The sequence below is a fragment of the Astatotilapia calliptera genome, chromosome 20 (genome assembly GCF_964374335.1).
Source record: "Astatotilapia calliptera chromosome 20, fAstCal68.1, whole genome shotgun sequence".
Classification (NCBI taxonomy): domain Eukaryota; kingdom Metazoa; phylum Chordata; class Actinopteri; order Cichliformes; family Cichlidae; genus Astatotilapia; species Astatotilapia calliptera.
Genome location: NC_137441.1, coordinates 36209907 through 36231129, shown reverse-complemented (window position 1 = coordinate 36231129; position 21223 = coordinate 36209907). Strand labels below are relative to the sequence as shown.

The following is a 21223-nucleotide window of genomic DNA, read 5'->3' as shown; positions in this document are numbered from 1 at the left end:
AATGTATTAAAACCATCTCCAAAACCAAACCAAAGTAGTATTTCAAAAATACTTTATTAACATGTTTCAGACATTCAAAACTTCCTGCTCCTGTTTGTAAAGCAGCTTCAATCAACCTTTTCTCAAATTTCGTTGTGACATTTAAGACAGAGCCACTGGCCAGACATTAGCCCACGCCCACTCCAAGTGGAAGAATGTCTTGCTTTTGTTATTGTGGCAAGATGAATATTTGTACGATGTAATACACAAACAATTTGGTCTGGGCTCTTTCTGAGCAGGAGTGCATACAGCCTTTGCCCTGTACTTCTTTATTTTGGCTCTGAAGGAGACACATGCGTAAACTCTGGCGTTTCATTCCCCAATATGTTTTTTTTTTAATTCAAATTCTGTTTTACAGTTTTGTCACATTGGTGTAAAATCTCTTCATCTTTACGGTTCTAGCTTAGGGCCAAAAGACATCACTGTTACTCTGGTTTTTGCCTGTTCACAACTCAAAGAACGACCATACAGTGACTAAGGGCTCCTGTACACCACGCAATGATGTTTGAGCTGCTAATCTAGTTGTCAGCTACTTTTACACACAGACTAGGCTGATGTTATGTAATATTAATATGGCTGTATATTGTGTGCATTCATCCACAGTGAGTCCAGTACACAGTATTGTGAGATGACTGTATACTGGACCTCAAACAGTACAGGCAGGATGCAGGGCTCATCGGGGGGAAGCTGTAATGACGTCTGCCAGAGCCAGTGTGAGCACGACTGCACATATTGTGTCCAAGACAATAGACCACTGTCTGCAGTGCCAGTTTAAGCCATCGCCATGGAGAAAGACAGAGACCGAGGTGCAGGCCGAAGCCTCTCCATACAGTCGCTCCTGCATTACTTTATGTAGGTTTCAGTGGATTAATGAAGTGTGAACAGGCTGTAAATTTAGTCCTTTGTGTCAGAAGAGAAAGCTGTGGAAAACAGCACTCTGCTGACACAGCACTTGGTGAAATAGAACTTTCGGGGTCTAAAATAAATTGTCTGACAAAAAAGGAATCAGGACTGAAGCTGATGTATAAAAGGAGACTAAGTGGCACACACAGGTTGAAGAGAAGCAGAGGAAAACAGCAGACGTAAAGCTGTGTGCAGCTCATAGCTGTGAGAGAAAGTCCACAAAACCCTTCTCTGTAAACAAACATAACACAGTGCCCAATGCATGACATTTATAAAGTATATGCACATAAATACAAACATACATATAAAAGTAAAGTAAGCGGGTTGGTCCTTCAAACAAGCTTGTGTTCTGGTAGAGAACAAACAGGAAAGAAGCAATAACAGAGTGAGCTGCAGAGGAGGCTGCTTTAAAAAAAGAAGGCTGATTTGTTTTGCTTTTAAACAGGTGTGTCAGTCTTTCATATTTGCCGGCGGCACATCTGCGTCTGTGAAGTCCATGGAAGCCATTGATTTAAGGTTTCGCTAGGTTTGCTCTGTGTGTCGGGGAGGGGCTAGTCCTCCCTCAGGTGCTGTGGCCAACACTCTGGCTGTTCACAGAATCTGGCAGCCACCCCTCTTCTTACGCTTGCGCACCTGCAGTGCCGCTCTGGTCGCCATCTCAAACACGTCCCGCACTCCGTCCTTGGTCTTGGCTGAACACTCCAGGTAGCCAAAGGCACTGATGCGGTTGGCCATGTCTCTGCCCTCTTCAGGCTTTACTGGTTCCTGGGTGTCATATATAGAAAGCCAGTTAAAATTTCAGTGGTTGTGCGTGGACATTTATCTACTGAGAGGATGTGTTTCCTTTAACACAAAAACCAAAACCCCCCCAAATACAAGACCTGTTTCATCTTGGCGAGCTCTCTGCGTGTGTGTTCATCATTCCTAAGGTCCTTCTTGTTGCCCACGAGGATGATTGGGACATTGGGACAAAAGTGCTTCACTTCAGGTGTCCATTTCTCAGGAATGTTCTCTAAAAGAATAAAGAAAAACTCCATATATGAAAATCAGAGCATTAGTTTTGCACCAGACCTTTTTCCTCCTGTAAGGACAGTCACTAGTTTCCCTTGTGACTGTGCACAAAAAAAAAAATACCAAGAGGTCACTGAGAGCTAGTGTCACACACAGTCGGCAAAACAAGCGATTTCTCTCTGAACAGAGATTACATTTTGTGTTAGAGTAGGAATATCCTAAAGCATGGATGAGGAAAGCAAAGAATGGCTGTAATGCTAAGTTACAACCCTTATTTTCGCTCTTCTAAAAGACATTTATAGTACTTCGTGACTTTTGTCTTCTCTGTGGCCATGGCAATGTTAAAGGACTGACAACACAACAAAAGTAAACACAAGCATCCCACACTACCGGTTGCTCCACATATCTAACCAAGCCCAGAGACCGTGACGCTCTGCTAAGCTTTGCTTAACACCTAAGGACTATAAAAGAAGTTCCCTGCTGAGATTTTGAGGAGATGCTGAGGTGGTAGAGGAAACTGCATTTAAAAGCTGCGCCCAAAAAGTTTCCTGCATCTCATCCATAGTAACTGCATGTTCCTGGTGAACCCTCTCCAGTCTGTCATGTCTACCATAGCAATCAAAGCTACAAAGGTCTGCTGATGCCCAGACTTCATTCCTCAAGTTCATTGGAGGAGCGACTGTAATCTCGTGTGTGCCTACATATTAATGCATCGTAATGCAGTTCAACCAGTCAAGTCATGACTTTTCCATGACAGTGGAAGATGGAATTTCAACAGCAGGTTACGATACCAATGAAATATGTGGGAAAACCCTTTGTAAGAAGATGTAGCCCCATGAGCAGATAAAATCTGGAACATTTCCCTGCCAGGTGACCTTTGTTGTGAAGTAATCTTACAAAAGAATAATACAACACTGTCTCAGGAACTCGGAGACTTTGCTTGTTGATTTCAGAAAAATATCTTAACTGGGGCACAGCAATGAACTAAAACACACTTTCACCGCCGCCTTACCTAAACTGTCGGGACTGTCTATGGAGAAACACATGAGGATTACGTCTGTGTCAGGGTAGGAGAGAGGCCTCAATCTGTCATAGTCTTCCTGACCTGCTGTATCCCACAATGCCAACTCCACCTGAGAGAGAGGAAGACAAAGAACAAAACATATGAAGCAAGCAGCTCCAACACAGAGCACACACTTGCTAGCATTAAAATACAAAAACAGATTACAGACAAAAGAAATCCCATTGGACAGAGGGAGGAACATAACTGAGAACAACTCAATCCTCCACTATCGGGCCTAAACAGCAAGTCTGCAGAGGTGGAGGTGGTTCCCACAGGATCTCAGCTGTTAATCAAGCTGTTAGAAATCCCTCAGCGCCTCGCTTGCTCCAGATAAAAGAAAACGCTTGCAAAAATCATTTGCGAGAGGTCAGCATGAGCTGTAGCTCTAGTTACAATGCAACCACAAGGAACTACATAGGAATGTTTAGTACACACAAGCCTAGAAATGTCACTTCATGAGGAAATTATGGCTTTTTTAAAGTCAAAACTAAACTGAGGATTAAACTGCATTATTTATGCATTTTATTCTTCTGCTGATTTCATTTGCAGTATTTTTACTACTAATCACAGCTGGAGAACATCTTGATTGTAGTCCAGAGTGCAACAGTACCTCAACAATTCTTCTGGGCTTTTCTTACATCTCACATGTTTCTTGTTGGCTCACAAGCTTCTTACCAAGATTGCCCAGACACCGCACTTACAGTCTACGACAGGAAGGGTATTTTCAATATTTAATGAGATATAACACGTAAACTGTTGTAAAATAAGCTATTTCACACCAGGAAGAACCTCAGTCAGCTGCCCTTTGCTTCTATTACCAGTAGATGTCTCTCAGGAGTCAGGTTCCCAAGATATATCTTTTTTTCTTAGTAATGTTAACTGTAACGTAATATAAGGTCAAACAGTGTGTTATAAAATATTTCACTGCATCAAATAAAGTTGTTACATTTTAAATTCTTCCATCACATTCAACCTACTTAAGTAAAAACCAGCTGATCCCCAATTTTACAGCACAGGAAAAAGGAACAGGAAACGGGACATTAGTCATGATGTATTAGGAGAGGGGTCCCGACCTTGCACAGGAAGGTGGCACTGATCCATTTCCTGTTGCTAGCTGGAGATCTGCAGCTTTATAACAATGAAATAGCACAAATATTCTCTCAGAGCAGGCACTTATTGCCATCAATCTTGATGGGATGTGGTCCACAATCAACAGAGTCAAAGAGTGTCACATAAACCTGCCTGTTCCAAGAAACAGCTCAAATTTGCTCTTAGATTCTGCACTTGTGTAAATATTATATAAGCAAAAGTAGTGAGAGTAGGAGTAATACCTCTAATATAAAATGTCTCCAATTAATATTATCAATACATACACAGTGTAGTCAGTCTTTGCTCCTTTATTACAAAAGTATATCCTTATACTTTCATTTTCTTCATTTAATAACTGAAGGTTCACAGAGAACATTAGTACCCAAAGCACACGATAAACAATCTGCAAACTCGTTTTTTTGGACTCTTATTTATTCTACTTTTCAGAAACAACCTAACTACTGTTTAAATGGCACCACAGGAGAAACTTGGAGGGGAAATACTAAAACCTAACAAATGTCTTAAACAGTGACAAGGAGCTCCAAATAGATGCTGATATTTTGTAAGAATCACAAATAAATGGCTGAGAGCCACTGAGTCAAAAAACAAAAAAGGAAGAAGCTTTTATTACTTTTCCAAACAAAAAATAAATGTCAAATGGAAACTTGAACCTCTTTAAGTGAAGTTGTTACAAATACACAAAGGTCAAACTATTACTTCTATTTCAATAGTTTAAATTATTCATAGTCTTCAAACTGAAAACCGATATTTCAAATACGACGTATGTGCAAATTCCCCGCAGTTTGTGCGATTCCGTGTGCGTCAATGAAACTGTAAGTGTTAATACTTTTGACAGGTTAACTGGTATGAAAATAGTTATAGTTGTTTGTGCATGTTAAAGCTAAAGTTATGCCCCGGTACACAGATATCACGTTAGTAGGTTTATTTAATTATTTAATTAATTTGCACTAAGTTAATACCAGTGGCCAGAATCTCCTCCAATGATTACATCCCGCGGTTAAAGGATTTTTCTGTTGTTTATTGTTTAGTTTAGCTGCTGTTAGCTTGCCACATTTGTGCCTTAGTACTAGCAACTGGGAAGATTTGCGCTATTTAGCTAACTTCGGGTCTTACGGCGACCCCTAGTGGACATTGTAAAATATTGCTGTGTCTGAGTAGATGATGTGTTCTGATTGTTGCTTAGTTATCTTTGACCCTGCTAATTATAGTATTACCTGTTTCTGTTTCCAGACAACCATGCTTATAGTCACCTATACTGCATCTGCCACAATTAGAAGTGCATATCTGGCTGCATCACAGTTGGATTTATCCTGGCAAGCCCTGCTGTAACCAGTTCTTCTGTGAAGCTTCATTAAAGACGGTGAACTAGACTCCTGGACTGCAGCAGTCTTTCTGACTGAAGACTTGGGCCAGACTTGTATACCCAGCACTTCCAGTACATATATATTCTACAACGTACCTGTTTGGTATCAACTTCAATGTCAGCGATGTAGTTCTCAAACACAGTGGGGACGTAGACCTCTGGGAACTGGTCCTTACTGAAGACAATAAGCAGGCAGGTTTTTCCACACGCACCATCCCCAACTATCACCAGCTTCTTTCTGATTGCAGCCATCTACAAAACACAACAGTTTGATTAGTAAACATGTTTGTGATGATTAGTGAACTGGTGAGAATCAAGTGCTTTCAAACAGGGAAGGGAGCCACAGACTGTCTCACAAATCACCAAACACAAAGGTAAAGGAGAACAGATGTGCAGGGATGTGATCTCAGATGGATTTATATAAAGAGTTGTAAAGAGTACAGCACAGCACAAAATACTGATGCCAGCTTGCCTGCGGTCTACATGCTGCTGTACACTCATGACCTCTGTGCCACAATCATAATGATCTTTAACATGTCACTTCTACATCGCTGTGGCCAAGTGATATACAGCTCACACTGGTTTGGTCTGACACCTCGATGCTGCACACATTTCTCTTCTCTCATATCCCTGAAAGGCATAGATTTGAGTGAAATGTGGCTAGTCAGAGACCAAGAGGGGGACACACACACACACAGATCAATAGCCATCTCCCACGGGCTGACAATAATGGAGGGAAGGCAGCCGGAGATGGGACAACACACTGGCTGCCTGCCAGCAGCTTCAGCTTCCACCAGCCTCAAACTACCTGGACCAAGATTAGGATCAAAACCTCTGCAATCACTCACTCTCTCACACACTCTCTCACACACACACACACACACTCTCTCACACACTCACACACACACACACACACACACACACACACTTTAAGTAATAACTGATGAAAGATGTAGTAATATCTCCCAATTATTTAAAGTAGTCACTTGAGATGATGAACCAATAAAGAACCAGATCTGCTGATTGTTTCTGTTTTATGACCTGCAGCACGATTTGTTTATTTATTTTTTGCTGGTAAAAATTGAATGAATTCGACTTAGTCGATACCAAATATAATTTATAGTACCTGGTGAACACAGTTTAGCAGTAACGAGTCAGACATTTCCCTCAGGAGGCCAAACTGACAGGATGACCTTTGGACTCGGTGGAAGTTTTGTTAAACAACTGTTTTGCTACTTGAAAGGTGAGAATATCTCTGGGCTCGTTTCCTCTACTCCCAAATGACCAAACGAGGGATACGGCACACACAGGTAGAAATGAAAACTCGTGGTGATTAATAAGCACAAATACACCTGAGCACACGTTTAAGCCTCTTTCAGACAGAAATGGTGGTCTGTGTGGCTAAAAAGACCCGTTTATGTTGCCTTTGCTCATTCATACCAAACAAAAACAGCATAACGCCACTACAGTGCGTGCTTTCACATGGCATGCCAGCATCCCAGTATCAGAGGCATGACGCCCCAGTCCTTTGTGAAACAGGTCTGGGCGCTTGGCAGCCATCTTGAAATGCCTCTGGGTTTTTAAAGCTTAACGACAAGAGTGTGTGTGTTTGTGTGCGTCTGGGAGTGTTAATTAATACTCTGCTGATTATTTCTGCAAATTACTTTCCGTTGAAGTTCTTTACTTTTACCGCCATCTTCCTGTTGCAGGATGTTTCCACAGACTTAAATGCCACACCTCTCATTATCTTTCACATGAGTGCCACCAGGAAAAGCCTGAGTGGAAAAGCCAGTGACTCATCACCACTAATCAAAAGTCCTATCAAATACTCATATCATTGAAAATAGAATAATAAAGATAAAAAAAGTTGTTTCCTTAAAAATGTTCTGTGGGTGGAGCGCCGTGTCGCCGTGGACTCTAAACCTTCATAAAAGCTGAAGCTAATATTTTCTAGTAGCTTCTGAAAGCCTACTTACAATGAACCACTGACCCTGAACAAGCCTCCATCATGTTGTGGGCCTCAGTCATTCTCCTCCCCTCGTGGGAATAACAGCTACTAATTTTTACCACGAGAATAAAGACGATCGTTCCGTCTTCTTTTTTCTTCTACACATTAAATCAGGACAGTGTGTTGTCAGTTTGTCTCTTGAGAGAGCCACCTGTTCTCTCTGATAGCAGGCTGCTGCTCCCCCATACATCATACTGTCACTGCCAGAGGGAAGACACACAAACTCATCCAGAAACACATGCACACGTGACTTGGAGCTACAGCACAGCCCCAGAAAGCTTCACAAAATGGGGCTAGTCCTGCAGAGTTTGTGCTGTGATAAAATAATGCGGCATATTGATGATCGTGGCACTCAGAGCAGGCTCCCCACTGTGACAGTGGCAGCAAATGGTGCTTACTGGGGATAATGGCCCCTTTACTTTGCATTAATGTGTCTGTGTGTGCATACTGTGCCAGGACAAGGACAGGAGCAGGCACTACGAGCGCTCGTTCCCTAAATAAGAGTTACATACCGGTGTGTTCCATTACCCTTAGATTGCGGATAGAAACAATTCACTTAAAACCTTCATACAATATTCATACCATACACTGTTATAAAATATTCACACATATAACATCTGCATTTTTTCTCATGTATTATGCAAGATCAAAAGCAAATCAATGAACTAATACAACAGTAAGTAAACACTAATAACCAGATTGACCACAGGGGGAGTCTTCTCAGAGATAAGTAGTGAACCGAGGCTTCTTTCAGGAGGTAAGAAAAGGAACTCTGATCAATTCATCTCACCCTAAAAAGTGATTTATGTCATCCTTACACATTTAAATAACTGCCAAGCATTGCCTCTGCTATTATCAATCATCTTTCTCGTTTATCTTTTAGACTCCTTTAAGCGACTTCCTGGTAAGAACAACATGAGAGCAACTGGAGAGGAAGAAGTGAAGCTTGTGGGACTTCACCAGTTTTGTTATTTACCATCATTCTTCCTCACCAAGTTTCTTCCACTGGGTCATTTTCAATAAGCTTTACTGGAAACGGAGCAAACAACCATTTTGTATTACAGTAGTAAGTAACATTGTCCATGCTGATCACTGCACAAAGGCCTCCCATAGTTAAGCATGTTAGGTTACTTGTTGTGCTGCTTGTAGCTTTGAATGTACACGTGGCTGCATTTAAAACACTTAACAAACTACAATGATATAAAACCACAACATTAACCTCATAAAAAGCAATTGCAAGAAATCCCACCCTCAACCTCCTACAGTTTTATTGTGACATGTTAGGCCATGTTCAAAAATCAGTAAGCGTGCCTTGGGTGTGTCACAAGAATGGGATCCATGTGATGTCACAGTGGCCTTGCACCTTAAACACAAACATCAACTGTTAAGCTTTGGGTCCAAGTAAACTTTACGGTCATATTTGAGAAAATTCCAGTCAAGGCGCTCTTCATATAACTGCACTGTAGCAAGCTCTGTGCTACTACGATCACTGCTGAACAAGCACAGAGCCGAAGGCCGAGCTGAAGAAGAATGACAACATATCCTGAGTGATGAGCCATAGCGCACATGCAGCGACGGCCTAAGCACACGAGCCTCAAACAGGTCATATCAACGTGCGTGTTCGCACGTGTCTTAGGATGAACGAGCGGTTCTTGCATAATATTTGCCCTGCGTGGAGTAGCAAAGGACAAAGTTCTCATTTCCCACACAAGCAGCACAGATGCCGTTTTCTCCCTCGTTTCTCCTCGCTGGCAGGTTGTGACTCATATCTGCAGGGGTAACACATTAGCCAGTCTTGTTCACTTCAGGTGGTGGGGGTAAAAAAAACAAAACACAAAAATTGTCATGAAACACCAGGAGAAGGACTAAGACTAAAAAATAAATATATTTAAAACAATCTTCCTCTTCGTGACGTATGGACTGACCTCTAATCACAAACTCAAGGCACTCAAACAACCCTACACATAGTACCTCATTTGATTTGCTATCATGTACAGCAGAGGAGGGTGATTTAATGTTTTATATTATTTTATTTGGCTCACAATCTCAATTATTTAATGAACTGCATGAATCTCATCAATAAATCTATTACAACAACTTCCAAATGGCTCCAAATCTACAAAGCTAGATTATTTGTTGTGAAACAGTGAGGACAACACTAAATATAATGCAATGCAAAGTTGTAAGTTATTGAACTGAAGACAGTGGCAGCCAACAAAACAAGAGGGCAAACAAGCATTCTGAAAGACAGCAGAGATATTTCTGATCACAGCTTTCAGTGCGAAAGCAAAAAACCTTTTAGAAGGAATTAATTTAGCTCATCATTCTGCACCAAAAGATGGTAATCATCTTCTGACCAGCTCACCCAAACCTTTAAACAGCTTCTCTTCCAATAACACCTACCAGGCTTGGCTCAGTGTCACTGTTTTGGGGGTTTTCCATTTGGTGGTAGTACCTGGGACCAGGTTTCAATTAAGCTGAGTCGAGCTGAAAATGAGACATCAGCAGACCGCATGCCACCGATTGACCACTCCTTCACAAGTCTCAAACCTGCCATTTTTGGAACTAGGCAAACACTGCTTCAATGATGAGGTGCAGACGTTACCATCACCTCCATGTCATCCATTGTTTGTTTTGTGTTGCATACAAATGACATCACAGGATTTTTTTGGGCCGTGTTACTGTAATGATCCCACCCACATTGATGTGGTGCTCAACTGCAATGGAAAAGGACAGAGTACAGTAGAGCAGAGCCGAGTAGGTGCAAGTGGAAAAGAGGCATAGATGGCCCAGTGGATTTCAATTTCCTTCTCTTGATGTCTCGAGCGTGCCAGCTGCTGTATAACACCCTGCTGTGCTGTTGAAAAGCACAGCGCTGTGAGTGGGTGAAGCAACTGTGAAGCTGCATTTTGATTTTTGTTAACAGGCAGCTGTTTTGCGTAATTGGTACTGCGGAGTTCAACACCATCAGAGCTGATATGGGTTTAAAAAAAGCTTTTGTTTCCAGAGGAGCTTCGACTTTTAAATGACGACTATTTGAACATCGATATTTTATTCTTGCCACAACGAACATTTCTGTGTTCTACAAAACACATTACAAAAATCATCATAAACCACTTTAAGGTCCATGTAATGCTCATCACCTGTGTATATGCAGCTTCTGATTCATTTGAGCAAATTCATTCACTCTGCCAATGTAGCCAAAAAACAACGAAGGGCTTTAACTTTACTGGACAGTGATTAGTGCTGGATGACACGTCAGCATGCATTCTTACAATGGATTTTTGAAAGAGTAAAGTCTAAGACAATATCAGTTATATCGACATAGACTGGTGCTGTTACATAAAGGTTTCTTTTGTAAAACTGCGGCAGCGTTTGCATCTCTACTTCAATAAACTCTTCCGACTTATGCAACCCCACCCCCACTCTCCATCCTCGTCCTCTGCTGGGCATCTCTAGAGGAGATGCCCAGTGTGGGCGCAACAGAAAAATAATATCTCCAAGTTTGAAGATGTATGTTAACTTAATAATACAACAGCAAGTTCGTATAGACAACATACTGAGGAAAAAGTCACCCGGAGACAGCAGTTTTGTTTCTTATAAGTTTTATATTTCAGGCTTCGTTAGGTCTGAAGTTTAGAGATGTGGGCTGCACAGTTTAAGCTATACAGCAGTTATCTTGACAGTTAAACTGTTGAAGATAAAATACATTAATCACATTTAATGTGTCACCAATACCTCAAGCAGAGGACGTGAGGAATGCACACGTTCACCTCCCCCTCAGAAACATGCCACAGGGATTATCGTGCCTTATACATTCCTGTTAGTCGTGTCGCCTGCCGGATGTCTTCCAAAATACTAGATCACAGCTCAGACTGAAGACCCAGAGAGTACACAGGCCCAAACAGGCAAAACCGGGGTGATCTGAGAATATGACTGAAGATCTGTACCAACAATCCCATTTTCCATCAGGTCTGACGCAGAAGCAGGAAAAGGGCAGAAACATACTTGTTCTGAGTGCAAACAGAAAAATTTAAATTATCTGAGTGTCTGAACTTCCTGTTGTTCAGAGGTAGGGAGACAATACTCAATCTCTCATCTTCACTTAAAGAGACTACCAGCATCTGACCAAAGGTGGGAAAAAATATAGAATTAGTTGATCATAAAATCATCATTTTACTCGTCAGCAAGTCCTCCGTGTGACCAGATTCATCTCCCATATTTTCCTTTTCCATGGGAAGCAGCACAGCGCACCCCTGCTAGCTGTAAACTGACTGTACACTTCCAGGTGATGTATGAACAAACAGCTGTTAAAGAAAAATATTAACTGGGTATTAGCAGTTCACAATCTGACACAGTGGTTGGCCAAAGCTGCAAAGTGCATTCCATGCGATGATTAATGTCGGGTCACTAAGCGCTCACACACAGCCCTGTCTGACTGTGTAAAAATGTGGGAATACATAAGCCATGAGGAATCTCTCACCTACTTTCAACACCCCTCACCCTTTTCTTCTGAACACACAACATCCCTCTACAGCATCGCTGACTTTCTGTCTGCCAGAAAACAAACAAACATTTTCTAGGATCATTGATGTTTTTCAAGTCAATCTGAGGATTACTTTCTTGATTAATTGGTTGATTAATTAATTGTGTGATGTCTGAAATGTAAACATGAAATTAATGTGAGCTGAAGTAAAAAATGACAGAGACAGCAAAACTAAGTTTCAGTGCGAAAGTGATCGGGGACTATCCGTCTACCTGCAGGGAGTGTATGCCATCGATGGAGACAGTGTACAAAGTATGTGGTACAACTAGAGCTGGGCGATATGAGATTTTTTCATATCACGATATGTTTTTTTCATTTCAGGCGATAACGATATCTATCACGATATCAGCCAAATAACTATATTTGTAAGATTTAAATGTGCCGTTGCTCACAAGTAAAATGTGAAATAATCAGCAGCTTGTTTTTATTTAAATATTTATTTCCCATAATAAGTTCAACAGGGTAGATGTACTTAAGGAACATGAGACTTTTTCAGATAAATAAAGGCAAATATTGTAAACTACACTAAAGGCAGCCGCTAAAGCGTTTAAGTTTCAAAATAGAACAAACGAAACAGACTAAATTGTCAATTCCACTTAGAAACAAAATATTAATTCTAAAAATAAATCTTAGTTTGTTTTACAGAAGAACAGACAAAACTGACTAACTTTTGTCAATATCAAATAAACTGAGAACTAAAAGGAAATTCTCAATCTGTCCTTGTTGTATAGCTGAGCTTTTCAAACAGTTTTAACAGTTACTTTAGTCTGACAAAAGCCGAATGACGAATTAGCGCTTCCAGTCAGAGACTGAGGCTACGTCCACACGTACACGGGTATTTTTGAAAACGGAGATTTTCCGTTTTCGTTTTAAAAAATAATCCCGTCCACACATAAAGGCAGAAATGAAGGAAAACGCTGCTATGAACATGCCAAAGCAGCAGGTGGCGCTAGATTCCTAACCGTGCAGAAATGTTGGCCAATCAGAAGTCTAGAAGCCTCGGTGGGAAAAAGTAAACAAAGCTGGGGCATAGAAGCAGAACCGAGTCGTAAGTGTGGACGGACAGTAACTGTGTGTATATGTAAGCATTTAAACACTGCAGAGAGTAGAATTAACAGTAACAGTATTGTAGAAATTCATTTCACCGAAACAATAACGTGGCGCACAGTGTGACGCATGCACCAGTTTATTGTATTTCCAGACTTGTTTTCGGCACAATTTACAGTGCACGCTACTCTGTTTTTTGTCAGACTTGAAATAGCCGAAATACCTTCACACTACGGAACTTCTTTGGCTCTTCCGTTCGACAATCTCTCCGGCATTGGAACCATCATCTGTTTTCTCTTCGGTCACGCTCGGTTGATTTTTCTAGTCGGCACACTCATTTCCTCCATTACGTGCTGGCTCCATTACCCGCTGGCTGCTTCCCAAACAAACACACGTGCGGCTTGGCACTTGTGCTGTACGTAACAAGTCACGCGACGTGACGCTGCGGCTGTGATTGGTTCGGCTCTGCGCTACTTAATTTGGATTGGCTGACCTTTTTTTTTTTTTTTTTTTAAAGAGGACAAGAGCGGCGAAGTCTATCGCGATAGCTTAATTTCTCTATCGAGTAAAAGTTATATCGCGATACATATCGTTATCGTTCTATCGCCCAGCTCTAGGTACAACCAGTCTGTGGCTACTCCTGTTTATGCTGCCATTGGATTGTCAACTAGCTGTCGAGAAGTGTGACGTTATAACATTACGAAGAGTTAAAAACAATCAGAAGTGTCTGCTGCAGCCACTGTCTACATTTTTTCAAGCTGTATTATTATTATTATTATTATTATTATTATTATTATTATTATTATCATTTTATTTTTTACATTTTTAAATATATTTTTAATCTTTAATAGGGTTTTTGTGCTTCTCCCATTCCTGGTGAAGTTGCATAGTCATCTTTCTGTGCACTGTCTTTGTGGAAACCCATATGCAAACAAACAACATTTTTGGTACTATAAATCACAGATTAAGGAAAAGTACAAACAGGATTCAAAGCACATCACAAAACTACAGCTACATTCCAAAACCAGGCGATCGTGGCTCAAGAGTTGGGAGTTTGTCTTGTAATCAGAAGGTTGCCGGTTCGAGTCCCGGCTTGGACAGTCTCAGTCGTTGTGTCCTTGGGCAAGACACTTCACCCGTTGCCTACTGGTGGTGGTCAGAGGGCCCGGTGGCGCCAGTGTCCGGCAGCCTCGCCTCTGTCAGTGCGCCCCAGGGTGGCTGTGGCTACAATGTAGCTGCCATCACCAGTGTGAATGTGTGGATGACTGGTTGTGTAAAGCGCTATACAAATACAGGCCATTTACCATAATAATTAAGTCAATTAACCTGTTCTCATAAACAACAACTCGAAAATGAAAGTCGATTAATTACCAATCCCTAAGTGGGGCCATGCATAACGCTGATCAGCATTTTTCTTAAATTTCCTTAAACATTGTCATTAAAAAACATTTACATTATTTTTTGCCAATCAACTAATCTATCAATCAAATACTGATTATAAACCAAAGCACTAACAAACAAAGTCTAAATTATTGGTAGTCTAAATACAGCTGATATTTTGAACTGTGTCTTAAAAGCACTTTCAGTATCACAACTGGCAATTTCAGACTGGATATTTTCTTTTTTCATTAATCTGCTTTGATGAATTGCTTTGTTAAAACAAACCCACCTGTAATACCCAACATTCACATTCACCAAGCACCTAGCCATGCAATCTGCAAGAACACATCATTATAATGAGCTCACTAAATTTGAGTGGTTTAACAGGATGCCACTGTTTCAACAAGTCAGATTGTGAAAATTCTTCCCACCTTGATATTCCACGATCGACTGCGAGTGATTTTATTGCAAAGTGGAAGTGTTAAGGAACAACAGCAACTCAGCCGTGAAGGGGCAGACCATCTAAACCATTCTTAACATCAGCACAAAAACATGTGCCACTTTATGGCACGGGTTTCCAGGATGAGTACTTCCTCTTGGTAAAATGTGAAGGCAGCCCCAGAACTTTTATCCCTCGAGTCCATGTAGTTCGTCAGTCATCCAGGTCATGGTAGTAAGAGCTAGGAAAGAAACTGACTGGACTTCTTTAAGTTTTGTAAAGACATTTTCCCCTCTCAGTTCTGAACTGAAGGAGCATCTTGTATTAGAGGTAAAATGTCTTCACGTTGAGTCACTTTCCTTCCAAGCTACTTAGATGTTTATCTCTAGAGTATATCCTAATATACTGGTCAGCCAAGCTAACATTTTCAAGGTTGAATCAAACTTAAGAGCAGAAGTGACTGCTCAAGATCCAGGCCAGGGAAGGAGCTAAAGTCAGAGAACCTAGCTGGAGCCCAAAATAGGACAGAGCCATTGAGACTCACCCAACCCAATTTATCACCGTGCACACAACTCGGCTGAGAGCAGAGGACGAAAGAGAGAAATCTCACACAGAATCATCCCTTCACCCGCCTCTTGGTTGCAGTACAAACAAAAGTCAGAAAGCTGGAGGGAGGAAAGCGAAGCACTGTGGTCAAAACTAGAACACGAGTTGCTGCAGCAGCAAACGATATGGAGAAACTTGAAAGCATTAAAGTGCAGCAACGAGGCCTTTGATTAATATTCCATGAGTATAAAATAAACAAATCTTTGAATTAGTCATGGGCTGTCTTGGGAAAATAGCTAATCAGGACTTGGATAGAAATGAGGAATGCATTTTCGCTTTCCAAGATTATAAAGTGTGCATATGCACAGACACGCACCACCTCAGCTCGGCGTGGTGAAGGAGCCGACTTGATTGCACCCTGTTCCTAACTCTGTTTGCTCTTTTAGCTCCTCTTTTCTACCCATCCTCCTCCAGGCTCTTGTTCTCAATCAGCCCTCATCTCATCCCTCGCGTTCTCCCTCTGTGTTGCAGTGTGATGTCACCATCAGGGAGCTAATGTTGCATATCCTTAGGGCGCCGCATCCCTGCTTCTTTCTGATTCACACACGCAGCACAAATGAAATCTGAAAACGAAAGCTGACACACATGTGCACAGCCTGTATGGAGTCAATCCTCCAACTGTGTCTCTCATCTGTCCTGTCAGCCTGTGAAGCGAGTGCATTTTATCGAATGTAGCACTGAATCCTCTGAAATAGCTCATCAAATCTTATTAGGTTTAGCCATCAACAGTTGGAAGTAATTGAAGGCGAAAAGAACTACAAACCAACTACAAAGGCATGATCTTTAGATGCTGACAAGAATAATCAAAAACATGTTTTTACACTGTCTGAAAAGATGTATCCAGTTAATAGCTGCAGTCCAATTAGGCTAAAAACTGAAGCGCCAATTGCACAACTATTAGGATTGAAAGAATATAAACGGAGGGTTGCAAAGAACAATTATGTTCATTATTGATTTTCAAGATTAGTCCATATTTTTTTGGCAATGCAGTGTAAAGAGGACTTCTTTAAAATGGCTTTTTTAATGCAGTCAGTACTACAAAAGACGGGGAAAAACCAGCAGAAATCAGAACTGATAACTGGTGACACCAACTGAAAGCATTTACCAAAGAGCAGCCAAACGTTCTGCTGGAGCAAATACAGTGTCGATCCAAGCAATTTCCCAAAGGGAATCTTGACTCAACATGGAACAGGCTACAAGAGTCTGAGAGAGCAGTACTTCTGAAGTCTGTCAGGAGAAAAAAAAATGTTTACATTATCCCTTTAAGGCTTCCTGAAACCTCAAACCCCAAGATCCAAACAGGAAACACTCCCAGACTTTTTTTTTTCTCTTTTTTTGTCTGCATGCTGCCCATGTGTGGTACACCCCACATCCAACGGATGCAATCTTCCATGCAGCCATGCTTGTCGATTGCAGACAAATGACTAGAAAACTGAAAAACATGTGTGCTTCATCAGCGTGTAAAACAAGCTCCAGTTTGATCCGTTTCCAGGAAGACTGGCTTTCTTGGAAATCGCTACTATTGGAAGGTGGTCCATTCTAATACTTTGAAGATCTATAAGCACATCAGCTGATAAACACCTATGGTTTTAACAACCTTCGAACTCCCCATAGAAAGGAAAAAAGATCAAATCTCAGCACTCAAATCTAAACAAACCCTCCCATTTTTTAGCACCAACTTCCTAAATCGTTGCGTTTTACGTTTTTATCGAGTGCTAGTAGTGTGCTTCCTAAAGGTTAGGTGGCCGCAATCAATCGTTGAAAAGTAAAAATACAGCAGAGCGGGTCAGTCAAATGTCAAGAGGAACAAAACGAGGTGCAAACACCAGGGTGAAAGGACCTCTGGCTATAAAGGCATACATGCAGCTTTTGATCCACATTAGTCTTTCATGAAAGCTTTCATGACCTACAAAGCTATTCAGCTGTCTGTCTGGCCTCAATACTGGAAAAAGACGAGAAAAGGTCACATACTAAAAAAAAAATAAATAATAAATGGATCTTTGGCAGTTCCATCAGTTGGAGACAACGTCTTATTTTTATAGGAAATACAGTCCTCTGTGAGTATTTTAGGACAACTTAAATCCTATACACAGAACAAGGCCTGTTCCAGTAATAGTTAAGGCCTAATGGACGTGTAGTTGTCCATTTGTTTTTTACTCCCCCTCAAGTCGAGCTTTTCTGCCGTAAACAAAACTGATGAGCAACTGGAGGAAATGGGAAATTTTCTCATTGGCTAATGATTTGCGACTAATCCTCACTTGCGACTCTAATAACGACCATATTATCCAACCCATTTTTTTATTCAGTATAAAATGAAACTAGCAACCAAGACCATAAAGATAAGAAAAGTGCTAACTGAGGTCACATGTGAAGGGAGCCGAGGACTTATTTCCCATAGATGTCTATACAACCGAAAGTCTCTCCTGCTCACTATGAACTTCAAGGCACTTCTCAAACCCAGAAGCGATATCCCTCTTTTACACTGTCTATGCTTCTGATTAATAAGTGGATTGGGTAACCAGTCGATCGACAGAAAATTAATTAGCAGCTAAGTTTGATTTATCATCCTCATTCAAGCAAAAACAATAAGCATCAACATGGCTCTTTGCATGCAACATTTTACAGACCAAACGATTAATCAAGAAAATAACTCTCAGCTTAATCAGTAATGAAAATACCGCTAAGGATGCCTTTACTGCCTTTGTAGCTGGTTATTATATTTACACTGCTTAAACTCTTTGTGGAATCTTTGCTGTGATTAATGATGCAATATAAACAGTAAGAAATATGTGTAATCTGGGTTATCATGTTTATCCAGCGCATTATCGGAAAACCTTGCAATGCATTAATTAATGCTATGTTTTAACTTCATAATATCTGTATGGATTCTGAGTGCGTGTGTGTGTGTACTCTTTCCCGTGTGCATTCAATAGTATATCCACTCCATGGTCTACAACAATATCCCTACTTTCTCAGCCCTAACATTGTGGATTACATCTCATCACACGGCCACATCCTTTAATACCTCAGATCGGGGATTTCCTTTACATTTCCCTGCACTGATTTTGTTTTGCTTGTTACACTGGGCAACACTTTCACTTCTGTCCACTACCTGCTGGGTCAGCAGTTCTGCTACAAAAAAAATGCATATATATATATATATATATATATATATATATATATATATATATATATATATATATATATATATATATATATATATATATATATATATATATATATATATATATATATATATATATCATCATTCTTCCACAAAAATATTGACGTTGCAATCACACACGCGCGCGCAGTGGACAAACCGAGAAGACCCGTTTTCGAGGACTCTTCACGTGCAACATCCTGAGTGTGCGCGTCAGCCTCGAAAGATGGGAGCAGCTGAGTTGAAGAATAGCAGAGTTTTGCAGATTTGACTCTGGCGCAGACCCAAATACCGGCAGTGCAGTTTTGTTATGGTGAACATGCCAAGACAAGGGAACAAGTCGCTGTTGAGATGTGAGGGTCTGCGCTACAGAAGCCGAGCAGCACAACAAGGGTGTGGTGACTGCCAGAGAGGAATTTCCTCGGGACAGACAATGTAGTCTTTTGGGGTTTTTTATTTTAGTTCAGGTGAAAAGGACAGACTTCTGTCACCAAATATTAATAATTACATTTTTAAAAGCCACACAGTCGGTATCATGTATTCGAATAATTGAGCTTTCCGAGTATTCCTGCCTAAAAGAAATAAAGAAAAAACAAAAAAACATTTTGTTCCAGCTTACTGGACAAACAGGTTCTCAAACAGAAAGAACTTTCTCACAGCAATTAAAGACGGGCTCTAAGGCTCCACAGTTAAAGTCCATTTAGTTCAATTGCGCAAGTATCGAGTGGGTAGAAAGGCAACAACAACATCTTCTTTAGGATATGGTTGGAGAAAAACAAACAGGTGTGCCCTCCGTGTGTCCTTCTCCTTTGCCCCATTTTAAACATAATAATACGAATAAACGAACAATAATAACCTTAAAGACTGCTGGAAAACTTCTAAACAAGTAACAGGTTTCAACTCACCGAGGTGCTGCTGGAATCTTAAATGACTAAGGTTATCTCTCCACTCGAAGCGGTGCTTCTTAACTACTTTTCCTTTTAGTCTCAAGCGCTTTATTCACTCTACACGGCTCTCGGAGCTCCAGCCGAGTAAGCGTAAGTATAGAAGCATTTATTTCCTTACCTCTCTCAGACGTATCCTCTCAAAGTAGCGAAGAGCTCCGTGTTTCCCCTCCTGTGGTCGCCCTTTTTCCTGAGGAGCCGTAATCAGAGTGAACGGCCGAGAAGCAGCCTACAGATAACTGACTAGACCCTCCCTCTCAGGTGCATTCAAAGACCGCTCGGAGACTCAAAGTTCTTTTGGTTTCAGGTTCAGGAGTGTTTCGACTACCTGCTATTTTGTCAACAAGCTTGTTTTCGCCACTTGAAAAACAAAAGCAAGCTATAACTATCATAATTATGTATAATTATCACAAATTTGTCACAAAATCGACTGTCTAACTCAAGGTTCTGAGAAAATAAGACGAATGGGAAGAGCAAATTGAAATTTGGAGTCTTAAGGTAGAAACTTTGAATTAATGACTTGAAATTTTGACTTATGGGTGGCAAAACAAACAAACAAACAAACAAACAAACACGCACACACATACATATACACTGATATGCACACACTCATCCCCCCTCCCTTTCCAAACGCCTTCGATGCTTGTTCCCTCCTGGGAACTCGGCGGGTCTGAGCCCGCGCTGGAATGGTAGCGCGAATGTTTCCTGTCCTCATGCTGTCCTCCCAGGAGCCCAGCATAAGCAGAGGTCTCTTTTTTTCCTCTTGAACTTTCCCATTGTAGTGTATATTTCAGTGTTTTTTCTGTAACGCTACCGATCTCCGACCTGTATCCCCATGTGATGTCTGTGTTGTGTGTGTGTAAAGTCGGGGGGGATTCTATTTCACTGCAGGGCAACCTGCACGTGGCGAATAAAGCCTTGATTGATTGACTGATTGATTGATTGATTGACAAACAAACAAACAAACAAACAGGAACGCTTCTGGTGGAAACAGCTTTCCACAGTGCTGTGTGTAAGACAGTAGAAATGCCATTTCCATTGTTTCTTCTTTTATTTAGTAGATGGTAAAGAACAGCATGAAATTCTCACATCAGAGATTCTAAAATGTTTGCAATTTTTGCACTGGAATGAAGATGCAATATAAAATTCTTATAAATTTACAAACTACACCATTTGGCAATGCAGGCAAAAGCCAAATCTTATACAATGTGTCAACGTATACTCCATGCAACATAATACTCAATGTGGCTGCCCCTATTTTCAGATGTGAACAAGCAGTGATGCAAGCTGTATTAGTGGTTCTCATCACTTTACCTTACTGCAAAAAACAAAACAAAAACAAAAACTCTTGCATCCCTTTGGCGAAAATAAGACACTTTCGGCAGAGAGTGAGACACTGCATTCTTCTCCCAAAGCTGAGCTTAAAAAAGTCTAACTGCACTTAAACATCGCACAGTGTTTTCGGGTGCCACCGCCTGCACGCTATTGGCTGACCGGATTTAACCGTTAAATTGGCCCTCCCCTTTACGGTTAAAGAATAATGACATCATTTATGTAAAGATTTTGTTTTCTCGTTTGTTTTTTATGGATATATTAAGTCT

At 40.9% G+C, this 21223-nt stretch overlaps 1 protein-coding gene across 2 annotated transcripts; it reads right to left on the bottom strand.

Annotated features, from left to right (window-relative positions):
• Nucleotides 1-35: 35 nt before the first annotated feature.
• Nucleotides 36-19902, bottom strand: LOC113012962 (rho-related GTP-binding protein RhoA-D). 2 transcript variants are annotated; one of them, XM_026153436.2, is made up of 5 exons: nt 19744-19902; nt 5586-5741; nt 2966-3086; nt 1824-1954; nt 36-1707 (listed from the first exon to the last, which is right to left on the bottom strand). In XM_026153436.2, exons 2-5 carry the CDS (start codon nt 5739-5741, stop codon nt 1534-1536), a joined length of 582 nt encoding a protein of 193 aa, XP_026009221.1. In that variant the 5' UTR covers nt 19744-19902; the 3' UTR covers nt 36-1533. The 2 variants fall into 2 exon arrangements, with proteins under 2 accessions (XP_026009221.1, XP_080151490.1); XM_080295364.1 differs by having other exon boundaries at nt 19584-19779.
• Between the last annotated feature and the right edge of the window lie 1321 nt (nt 19903-21223).

Excerpts from the sequence above, each read along its gene's own strand:
- LOC113012962 (XM_026153436.2), bottom strand. The coding sequence starts at position 5,741 with ATGGCTGCAATCAGAAAGAAGCTGGTGATAGTTGGGGATGGTGCGTGT. Across the intron at positions 3,087-5,585 it reads TTGAAGTTGATACCAAACAG|GTGGAGTTGGCATTGTGGGA; the intron begins GTACGTTGTAGA and ends CCTCTCTCTCAG. Across the intron at positions 1,955-2,965 it reads AGACAGTCCCGACAGTTTAG|AGAACATTCCTGAGAAATGG; the intron begins GTAAGGCGGCGG and ends TTATTCTTTTAG.